At 41.6% G+C, this 11,669-nt stretch overlaps 1 protein-coding gene across 3 annotated transcripts; it reads left to right on the top strand.

The window, feature by feature from the left end:
• Window positions 1–3,666: 3,666 nt before the first annotated feature.
• Window positions 3,667–10,159, top strand: LOC140587559 (CAAX prenyl protease 2-like). Of its 3 annotated transcripts, none has more exons than XM_072708813.1 (8): window positions 3,667–4,122; window positions 4,800–4,902; window positions 4,989–5,072; window positions 5,665–5,743; window positions 5,859–6,026; window positions 6,288–6,359; window positions 7,816–7,878; window positions 8,190–10,159. In XM_072708813.1, the coding sequence occupies exons 1-8, from the start codon at window positions 3,968–3,970 to the stop codon at window positions 8,414–8,416; spliced, it is 951 nt and encodes a 316-aa protein (XP_072564914.1). In that variant the 5' UTR covers window positions 3,667–3,967; the 3' UTR covers window positions 8,417–10,159. The 3 variants fall into 3 exon arrangements, with proteins under 3 accessions (XP_072564914.1, XP_072564915.1, XP_072564913.1); XM_072708814.1 differs by having other exon boundaries at window positions 5,856–6,026; window positions 7,837–7,878; XM_072708812.1 differs by having other exon boundaries at window positions 5,856–6,026.
• The last annotated feature ends 1,510 nt before the right edge of the window (window positions 10,160–11,669 follow it).

The following is an 11,669-nucleotide window of genomic DNA, read 5'->3' as shown; positions in this document are numbered from 1 at the left end:
ACACGAAAAACATCAAGTAATAGCAAAAATATTCAAGTAAATAGACAGATATTCAGGACATTTTTAAAACATAGGATTTATTTATATATTTTTTGCTCTGTGAGAGAAAAATCCAAATGTGATAGAAAAGTAGTGAATGTTGTGTATATGTATAATCTATTAGCAATAGAGGAATGTACTAGGCAAGTAGGAACCATGTGTTCAAGGTCGGATGACAGCATCAGGCCCTAGTCAAGGAATAGCGAGCACTGAAATATCGGAACAAACCATATATGGAAACATACAGCAGAACTCAAGGTAACTAAGAATGAGAACGAAAGGACGGTAGAAACAGGTGGCACCATAAGGAGGGGCCCTCAGAGCAAAGCAGAGTGTGTTGCCAAAAAAGGGTGTGAAACAAGGGATAAAAAAAATTGCAAGAAGAGGCTCGGGGGAGAACTCCTGAGGTATCTCCCCGGGCCTGTGCTGTAAGATACCACAATAAACTGAAGGTTGAAAAGACTTTACGCTGTCCTGAGTCCTACATCGCGAAATTTCCACGACAGCTCTCACTCATTCACTGACTCAGTCACACACACAAAAAAAACAAACTATATTCATTCCTGGACAGGTCATCAAATGAGTCCAACATCTGGGAGCTCTAATGCAGACTCCCAGAAGCCCTAGCGGCTGTGATTATGCACAAGGCCATCAGTCCTAGACCTCATGGAACAACAGCGACTTGGCTTATCTTGTCTATAACATAACATGACCCACAACACATGAATAGCAATACATCATATTTCAGTATTATTCAACTGTTTATGATGGATAGCCTGTGGCAGCATTATGAGCTACAGGGTTCAGCAGCCCCCTGCCATTACTGGCCACTCTTCTCTATTATGTCAGACAAAAACGAAACTTCAAAACAGAGTTATACAGTTATACCAGTGAGTTATATCCAGTGAGTTACACCCAGAGAGTTCCGATCATTTTCAGATTATAAAGAAATCCTGACTGACCTTTAAGATATTAACCCTGCATAATTTGTCATTTGTTCCTGATTAAAATAGACATCAGTCATTCCCTAATTAAAAACACATAACTATGAGTGTGTACCTTTCACACACCACTTTATAGTTACAGACAGATGAGCTTTTTCTTAATAGATAACTTCTGTTTGTATGTTTGTGCATCTGCAAGTGATGGAGACAGACACTGACAACCTGCCTGGCTGAGTATGAGACCAGACTAAAATCTCATTACCTACTACCATATCTATAGTGACTTCTCAGTCTCTTCAATTACAATTTCTTGTATATCAGATTTAATAAATATGCATGCAATTGTACTGCTTTTGTTTATGTCTTATTTTTAAAGTATCTTGCAAAAGTATTAAAGCCTACACACATTTTCAAATGTTGCTAGACTATAAGACACATTTTCGTCCTGATATAACTGCTACTGCAAAGTACTATATGATAATCTTCCTGCAAAGAGTTCATGGTTCAGGAACTCTATTGTCAGCAGCAGAGTGAGATAAGACGTTTCTCCATGGACCGAGGTGCAACATACAAAAATACTACATATGAAAAAATACAACGTACACACAGACAAAAGCAACACTGAACAGTGCATCAATATACAAGTTCAAAGTTCAATTCCTACCAGGTTTTAATTTTGTGCAGACTGAATGAAGATCGCATGCAGTATATACTTGGATGTCATAAAATTCATTGTCTTCATTTCTAACATTACAGTAATATGCTGCCCCCAATATGTGTCACTGTAGGGATGGTGTTTTCTGGAATATGGCCACACACTTTACATTGTGGTCAAAAAGCTCAGCCTTGCTCTCATCAGACCATAACATCTTTTTGTGCAGCTTGGAAAACCACAAATGAGCTTTGAGATGTCACTCCACTAGCCGATACTGATTTCTGAGGCTTTTTCAAAGTGGTTTTATCCAATAGCTTCCATCACACATTGCCTTCTAGTCAGGATAGTGAGTATAGAGGGACACACTTTCCTGACAAATAACCCCAACACCTAACAAAAAACCACAACACAGTCCAAAGTTTTATCCGGTGAATGTTTTTTTTCATCAGGTTCAAGGCAAAATCCAACATCAAAGCAAATATGCATCTTGTGAGGGAAAATCCCTTTGCCTGTGTCCTTTTAGCTACTACACCACCAGATCTGAATACTTTTGCAAACAAAACATCAGCTTCAGTTACCTTTGTTTCTGATAACTAAAGTAAAATCTTGCCTCTAAATATTTTTGCTTTCAACATGTCATTCAACAATAAAAATGGTAACAAGAGGAAAATGCCTGTATCCAGCAACATTTCAAGATGTATGGAAATATTCCAGGGCTGTCACTGAAGATTCTATTAATAATCGAGTAATCAACCAATTAATTTGACAATTAACTAAGTAATCATTTATATACATAATTTCTCCCCATGGTCCAAAAAACTGAAAACATATATGATACGATATATGATATGATGTGATATGTGTCATATGAGGAGACAGTGATTAGCACTGTTGCCTCACACCATTTGGACCAGGGTTTGAGTTTCTGCCATGGCTCCCTGTGTGTGAAGCTTGCATGCTGTCCTCGTGTTATTGTGGGGTTTCCTCCTGGTAGCTCCAGTTTCCCCCCACAGTCTAAAAACAAAAGCAGTTACCAAATTCCCCATAAGTGTGTATATCTGACTGAATGGTGTGTGTGCTCTGTGATGGGTTGGCGCCCCATCCTAGGTTGTTCCCTGCCTTATGCCCTTAGCCTCTGGGATATGCTCCAAACCCCCGCGGCCCTGAAAAGGACAAGCGGTTCCAGAAAATAGATGGATAGATGGTGTTTTTATTGTCTTTATGAAAAGGGAACAAACAATATGTAGCGATACGCAATATCAGTTAACATTACCGAAATTGTCTGATATTTAAACTTTATCAATATCCAGAGTTAGCAGCACTACAGTTACCACTGAAATAATGGTGATGACTGCCATAGATATGTTTTCATATCTATGATAACTGCATTGGACGATCAGCCATTTTCGGTAGTGGCAGGCTGGTTCATGGCACACGCTATTAATTAATTTTCACCATAATAGCACGGATGCCACCTCTAACACATCTGGCGTGACACTCAGGCTTTCAGACTCTCACGCTCACGCAAGAAATCTTACGGCAAGCCTATATAATTTCATTATACACCTAAAATTAGTTACATCCAAAGCGTTGGAGTAGTATGCAAACCCCATAGACTATTTACAAGGTAATATAACTGTTACATACATGTAAATGCATGTGCAGACCTGTCTCGAATTAATAGTCTCATGTCAGCCAGCTGACCAAATTGGAAACCCTTTAAAAGACAGGCCTGTCACTACAGGGTCAAATGTGGATGTGAGTCACACCTGCACCAGCGTCACAAGCCAAATACAAAAGCTACTAAAAAATAACTAAAACAGAATTGAACCAACTGCCTGGTTAGTATTGCAGTGTAGTGCCAGCTGTAGTGACAGCTGTCCGCTCGAAAATTGAAACAACGCGGCTGGCGCCGTTCAATGACGCAAGCGAGCCTCGTTCGTTCATTGGTCATGGAAAAAGTAGCAAAAAGTGTAAAAGCTAATCGGACCAAAGATTGTTTATAAGCACCTTCCCTACACTCTCTGATCAGACTGAAAATAAATATAGCTAGCGGACTGGAGGAAAGGCTGGCTGAAAAGTCCGGTTTTTATAATTCTTCGCTACTACTCCCAGATGACTAGAAACTTTGCAAAAAGGGGGGGGGGGGGGGGTTGACGTTCACCGAGGCGCCGGAATCTATACGTCATATCTCTGCGCCAGGATGCTATGATTTCCTCAAGATTGCATCTTCAGACCATGTACTCATTTTGATTTTACCTGCGCAGCCTACTGTAAATAAAATAGAAAGCAATAGATTTGTCCACTTTTTACGCCGTGGATATAGTGCATGTCCCCCGACATGTCAAACGATGACAGATTATCGTTTAGCGATGCCACTTTCGTTCCGCCGAATGCACCGTGCTGGGTGTCCATTTTGGCATGTTTCTTACTTGCTTGCTTTTATGTTGGAAGTTTATACGTGTGGCGGAGCGATTTGCCCAGGTAAGCGAGTTTTTTTGGTCCACATGGTGGGTTAAATGCTTAAATTCACCCATTTATTTAAGATCTGCTCAAGTCGGCAGTTCTAGTCAACCATACCACTAAAGTTAATAGAAATTTTTTCGAAACTACTTACTAAATCGGTTAGGTTAGTTAGGTTTTTGTAATATTGTGCGCTGTATATCTATCGCAGATTTATAGCATTTGTCTTGGTAAGGTTTCAGTCGTGTCTAATGTAACTACAACTTCCATTGATATAACTCATCATCCTGTCCGTACACGGATAAACGTGTCCGTGGTAATACATTGCATATTAATTACAATATCATTCAGAATTTGCCATGGTGTTGACCCCTGATATAACTGTTAAATTACCAAGGAAACATTGCACCGTACCTTACAGGCTCCCCCACTAATGCACCATCCATATCTCTTCTCATTCAAACATTGAATATAGAATTAGTCAGTTGCGGTTCGCTTTGATTTCTCATGCAGTGTTCTTGGTAGCCTGGCTACTGTAGTGTGAGTCAGGATGAGAGAGAGGCCAATTTGGGTCGAAGTTATTGCCCTTTTCCTTTATTGTTCAGTAAGCATACAGTCAGCACATAGAGCACCAGGGGCACAGGCTCTTGTTTCCTTTGCCTGTGGTTTCTAATTAGTTCCCTTTGTATGTATGACAGGGATCACCCTGCCGTGATAAAGCGGCGCTTTACCAGCGTGCTGATTGTATCTGCCCTGTCTCCCGTTTTTGTCTGGGCATGGAAAGAGTTCACTGGCGTAGAGGTGAGTAAGGCTGGCTACTGTACTGCCGCTACTTACACACTGGAACATAATGGCTCTTCTCACATGCTGCCCTACTGCCCCCTCAGGCGAGACCCCCCCTACTGGCCCTGATGGGCATTCGGCTTGAGGGCATCATCCCTGCGGTCACCTTGCCCTTGCTGCTCACCATGGTAAGTGTGTTTCAGTACCTGCAACTCTTAGCTTCTTAGCATCCTAATGAATGACTGATGTTAGTCCCTGGATCAAATGATGATAGTTGTGCACATGCTGCCTGAATTATTTGAATAATGCATTTCTTTTTTGCCTATGTGCCTGAGTTATGGCTGTATATGAGGATGCTTCTTTTCTTCTGCAGCGGTTATTGAATTTAATGAATGCATAACTTATTTTGTACAATAATCAGATACCCTGAATTTAAAAGCTGCCTTGAAAATTGCTACTAGGACTATATGCATCTACGTACTGTACTTCAACGATTTGTTTGGTACAGGGAATAGTGTGGCGCACAGACACTGTACCAGGAAACATGGGAAACGGTCTGTTTGGGATGCTGGTCCAGTGCAACACACACATACTCTCACTTATGCGCACAGTATATAAAGATACCATGCATATATAAAGACACATGCACACACATAAGGTGCTCAGTGGCTACCCTCAGCTCCCCTCACTGAACAATTCAGGCATAACCATAAGACATGCGGATAGAAGACAGGCCTTGTACATGAAACGTTTAATTGACCAAGGCCCTCTCTGTTACAGGTATTGTTCCTTGGTCCTCTGATCCAGCTGGCTGCGGACTGTCCCTGGGGCTTTTTGGATGGGATCAAAGTAGGTTTAGGTGAGTGTGTGTGTAGGGTGAGAAGGGGAGGGCTCACTCCTCAGGGAAGTTTTATAGTGTGTGTATCAACTCCAGCAGGTGTGTGTGCTCAAAGTAATGCTGTCTTGCCCAGCAGACCCCTGGTTTTGGGCCCTGTGTGCTAGCGACATGAGGTGGCTCAGGAACCAGGTGGTGGCGCCATTGACTGAGGAGCTGGTGTTCCGGGCCTGCATGCTGCCCATGCTGGTTCCCTGTGCAGGACCCCTGGCTGCCATCTTTACCTGCCCACTCTTCTTTGGAGTAGGTCAGTCCGGCTTCTCTTCTGGCTGGTTGCTCTTGTCTGTAATGGTACTTAGTGCGCATGTGTCCTCGAGCCTATAGGCCAGTCTGTTACTCTTACCCTTTCGTCACTATTAGCATAGCTTAGTCCAGCCCACCCCTCTGCCTGCTCCATTTGCTAGCTGTTATCCTATTTTCCAGTGTGTGTTACTGAGGTTTCAGCTTGAACGCTTCTCTACCCTCCTGTCTCTCAGAGCCTTTCCAATGTGTTTTTATGTCATTGTAGCGCATTTCCATCATGTGATTGAGCTGCTACGCTTTGGTCAGGGCACTGTCTCTGGGATCTTCCTGTCTGCAGGTAAGGCTTCTTTTTCATCTGCTTGCTGTAGGGGGCGCTGTGTCCCCTCAGTTCACTACTCTAAACACCAAAACTAGCATTAGCCTTAAATGGTTTGGCATTCCTGGCAATTGCACATTTGCACCTCGGTATGGATTTGCACTATACTGGTAACTCCATGAAAAGTCTACAGCACTACAACACTATTTATAAAAAATAAAGCATTTTGTTTTACTTCAAAGCTTTAGTTGTAATTTGAATACTTGTCCCTATATAGTATATGTAACCAGTTTATCTGCATTGTGTGATTTTTCTATTACACAGGGGGTGTCCCAATAGCAAATGAACAAATTAAAAATAAAGATTTTGTGTAATTATACACATTAAACAAAAATAACCTGGATACACACATACATACACACACACACACACACGCACACACACACACACACACACACACACATATATATATATATATATATATATATATATATATATATATAAATAAAGTAAAACATATTCGCTAGATCAGCATATGTATGCACTGCAGCCTTCATCCAAGGTGCGTGGTAAAGGCAGGACTGCCCAGTTAACACTAGAACCCACCGTTTCCCACACCAATGAACATCAAACTCCGTTAACCACCAAGCAAGACCTACTTCAGCATACGCAGCCCTTTTGTTTGCGTTAATGTGCAATTAGTGTTAATATCAGCAGCAAATCTAACATACTTAACCAAAAAGCCGTAATGTTCGTAACAGAATGGCTTCTCTGTCCTGAAATTGTACAGCTGAAAAGCTTTCAAAAACAGTATTTTATAAAATGTTGGCAATATAAACATAATTTATTTGTGACTTTATGTTCGTCAAAGTTTTTTAACAACTGTATTTTTATTCAAATCTATATTATTCCATTACAAACCTAAAATTAGCTACATCAAAAGCAAAGTTTGCAAAGCCTATTTATTTAGAAGGAAATAAATTAAGGAAATAATGAAAATGTTGCATACATGTAAATGCGTGTGCAGACTTGTCTCAGATTGACAATCTCACTCCAGCCACCTGACCAAAGTTAGCAACCCGGCGTTTTATTTGAAATAAAAAGAAAAATGCACTGCTTTCGGCTGAAACGGCTTGTCGTTCCCCTGAGAAAACATCACCTATGTCACTTTTTGTATCTTTTTGAAATAAAACTGCCCGTACCCAACTGTATTAGCATTTAAAGTTTAATTAGTATATTCTAAAATACTTCTTTTAATTTATACAAAGGGACAGGTCATACTACTCCTGCCAAAACACAGAAAGAAATACTATGATATAGTACCGTCCAAAAGTGAAAAATACTGTGATGATAATTTTAGGTCATATCACCCAGCCCTAACATTTACACTTCATTAATTATTGTGTAAGACTGACGTAGCCTTATGCTGAGCAGCCATTTTCCTTTCAGGTTACCATTGAATGTCTCTCTGTTTCAGTGTTTCAATTCTCATACACAGCAGTCTTTGGGGCCTACACAGCCTTCATCTTCATCAGGACAGGTGTGTCCAAATATCTATGTGTGTGATAATATTTTGCAAAATCTGCTGCTGTTTAGCTGTGTCTCCTACATGGAATTACACATGTAAAATGTTAACCTATAATTACATGGATTTATGTGTAAATTTGCAACTATTCATTTAGTTTATTATTAATATTGGTATTTTAGAGCAGAGGCTGGAAATTGTGAATGTATAACTTGTATAGAGATATATGCAAGTCTAGATAGTGGATTTTGGAGGTTCCACATGGCTGTTTGCAGGTGATGCATGTTCAGCAGTGTGTAGTGGCTGTCCCTGTCTTCCTGTGCCAGGTCACCTGGTGGGGCCCGTGCTCTGCCACTCCTTCTGTAACTACATGGGCTTTCCCGCGTTGAGCACAGCCCTGGAGCATCCGCAGCGCCTCACCGTCCTGGCCTCCTACCTGCTGGGAATGCTGCTCTTCCTGCTGCTGCTCTTCCCGTTGACTGAGCCCCGTTTCTATGGCGACCCCACACCCGTCTGCAGCCTGGCTGCAGGCTCAAGCTCCGTCTGCTCCTGACCTCCACCTCTCGCACCACCCTCTACCTTCCCTAACCCGGCAAATTCTCGGAGGGAGGTGGACATGCGGCGGATGTGGACTCCAGTGAGCCCCACAAAACTGGGTTTCTGAGTCCGGGAGCTTTTTGGGGCAGGGGTGGGGTAGTTCTGAGCCCAGTGCCGAGCCTGGTCAGTCAGCACCAGCCACTGAGTGGGTCCCCAGATCTCAGCCACACCCCCCCTCCCCAGGCTCGTGACTGATGAGATTTTCTTTTTTGCCTCCCTGGTGGAGTCTGAGGTAAAAAGCGTCTTTGGCACAGGTCGCCTTTTCGGGGCTGAAGGAGAGACCAAATTGTACACTGGATTTTCTGTTTCCTGTGAGCCTTCGTTTTCACTCTGTTGTTCTTTCCGCTGTTCTTACAATCCCATGGTTGGTCATTACATGCCTGTGCCCATTGCAGAGAATCAGGACTGTACCATGATATGTGACACCTGTCTCCTCTTTATTGTTGTTGTAGTTTTAGTATTATTGTTATTGTTATATTTATTTGCAGACAATGGAGGAATATGTGTTTAGGACAACCTATAACTTTGACAAATCATTCGTTTTTGTTGTATTTATGCAGTTTATTTAAAGAACTGTTCAGGTTTAGTGCTCCTCTGATGGTTTGAGGGTCACCATGGAGATCCATGCTTTAACCACTACGTCATGCACATGTGGGGCCTGCAGTCTGGTGCTGCCAGAGACACCCCTCCCCCGGGCTCCTTCCCCGTAACCTGAATTTATTAACCTTGAGCCCTTTAAAATGGTGTTAGGCCTGTCATAGAGGCTGATACCCTTTTAGCTGGAGGACACTCTTAAGATGTTTGTTTTGCTCGTGTAAATCTGCTGCAACTAACGGATGAGAGGAGAGAGGTCTAGACTAATCCGCAGGTTCTGGGGGGGGGGGGGGGGCTAACCTTAGGTGTGGTTTGCAGCATCGTGTTCCAAGTTTCACCTGCTAACCTGCAGGGTGTTAATATCTAACTTACAGATATATAAGGAAGCCAGCAGCTCAGACTGATTGTTGGCCCGGAATGATGAACACTTTCTGTCTGCCTCAGATGAGTCTTAAAGGAGCCCATTCCAAAGCCGCCCATCTGAATTATCTACATGGCAATAATGGGAGGTGAAAATAATATCAGGGATTCTGTGAGTGAGTGTGTGAATGTGTACAGAAATGGGGCATGCAGTAGGGTTACTCTGTTCTTACCATTCCTCACTGGTCCAGTTTTTTTGGGGATGAGCTGCCTTCAGACACACGCCTATAATATGGCAGCTTACGAAGGCTCAACATTTTAACTACAGTCTTTTTGTTTAACCTGAGTACTTAAACAATTTGGCCTTTGAGTTTGTGATGTCATCATCTGGATAGAGAGCCCTGCTTCCTGAGTGGGGTGATGGGCTCTCGCGGGCTTGGATGTTCTGCTGCGGTTCTGTGTGCGTGTGCTGCTGAGGTGCAGGTTCTCCATAGGGTGGGGTTTATATGCTAATTCACTGGGCTGCTAAAGAGGGAGGAGCTGCTGCATAGAAAGCCCCGCCCTCATACGTGATGTGTGATGCTTGTAGTTCCCTGTGTTCCAACATGAGGGAAAAATGTTTTGTGTTGGATTTGTCATTGTTTTGTGAATTAAGTCTGTTAAACTTCGATCACTGCTCCTGCTAGGTTTGGCTGTCCTGATCTTGCACCATCTAAGACAGATTTCTAACCGTATGAAAGATTCCAGGCAGAAACAATAGTTTTGGTGTTTTGGTTGCATTGGGGTAGGCATTTCACCATCTTCTCTGCTTTGGTTTCCACGTCAGCTCATTGGACATTCATTCTGAAAGGTGCATATATAAATATATATGAGCTGAGAGTGAATGAGAACAGTATATTTTTGCAAATGAAAATTTAGCAAGAAATTATTTTATTGAAACATATTGAAGAACAGTTTAACCCTTGGGTTGCCAGGGCTGGTTGTAGTGACTTGCTGACCTGGCTGTAGATGTTTATATTGTTCAGGAGTATTTTTTGTAATCAGATCTATTTTAGTGACATGGGAAAATATGTGCATGTTTTTTTTTCTTTTAACTGTGCCATGTGCAATGCAATTTTTGAAAAAAAAAGACACATTGACAATGTTTTATGACAATCTTGTATAGAAAATTTACAGAGCATTTAGAATTTGTAATTCATAAAATCACATTGCATAATTCCAGAAATTTACATAAATAAATTAGGTAATTTTGTAAAAATGTGTTCCATTTCTGTCACCTTCCCCCTCACATAATCATTGTCAGAATATCCTGGTTGTCTGTCTGCATGTGTGCTCCAAAGTCAACCAGAATGAGGCTGCCTTGCAAAAGTGAAACATTTAGTAAATCAATTCTTCATTTTCAACAGGAGGTGGCGGTCTTGTTCAAGAATATAAATATTCTATACATTAACAAACCTTCTGAAAAATGGCTATAAAAAGCAGTACTTCAGCTTCAAAATTAAATTGCTAGAGGCAGTGCCCTATTAATATTGTGTTTATTGTATGGTTCACCCATGTACAAGTTGCATGGTGAGAGGGGAAGGCTCTGTTAAAATGGAGTGAATGGCTGGGGTGTGACTGCTGGTGCCCTGATGGTGAGGCATTCGCATTGATCACGTGCCGGCAGCTTTGGGCCACTGGCTGTAAATTACCTTCCAGATGAGCTGAGAGGGAAAACAGGTGTGTGTGTGTGTGTGTGTGTCAGGTTATGTGAGGACAGCTTCATGCCTCTGAGCTCCTGATCACAGCAGATTCCTCGCGCTCACACATATACTGTATGTTTAGCAATGATGGACATTCATTCATGTTGCATTGGCTACTAGAACATGGGTGTTTCATCCATGTGTTGAATGTAAATAAACTGAATTGCTTTTATCAGAAGCATGACAATTCATACTAAATTGAAGTTATATTTTAAAAAATCTTGCTGTTTAGGGTTTAGAATCGATCATAATGTTAAAGTATCAAAAAAAAAATTTTAACACACACCTCTTAATCATTGACTTCTGCGAGTTTAACAAGCATATCTGGAAAAATAATGGAAGCTATAATCCAAGTGAAAATGGTAGATTACCTGGATGCAAATACATTCTGAGGGATAGCCAACATGGATTTAGGAGAGGTAGATCCTGTTTAATGAATCTACTTGAGTTCTTTGAAGAAACTACAGGTGAAATTGATCACAAAAAGGCCTACGATGTGATCTACTTAGATTT

The sequence above is a fragment of the Paramormyrops kingsleyae genome, unplaced genomic scaffold, assembly GCF_048594095.1.
Source record: "Paramormyrops kingsleyae isolate MSU_618 unplaced genomic scaffold, PKINGS_0.4 ups354, whole genome shotgun sequence".
Taxonomy (NCBI): domain Eukaryota; kingdom Metazoa; phylum Chordata; class Actinopteri; order Osteoglossiformes; family Mormyridae; genus Paramormyrops; species Paramormyrops kingsleyae.
This window is presented reverse-complemented; position numbering and strand designations above follow the sequence as displayed.

Coding starts and splice junctions, on each gene's coding strand:
- LOC140587559 (XM_072708812.1), top strand. CDS start 3,968: ATGTCCCCCGACATGTCAAACGATGACAGATTATCGTTTAGCGATGCC. Junction 4,903..4,988: donor AAGAGTTCACTGGCGTAGAG/GTGAGTAAGGCT, acceptor CTGCCCCCTCAG/GCGAGACCCCCCCTACTGGC. Junction 7,879..8,189: donor CTTCATCTTCATCAGGACAG/GTGTGTCCAAAT, acceptor TTCCTGTGCCAG/GTCACCTGGTGGGGCCCGTG.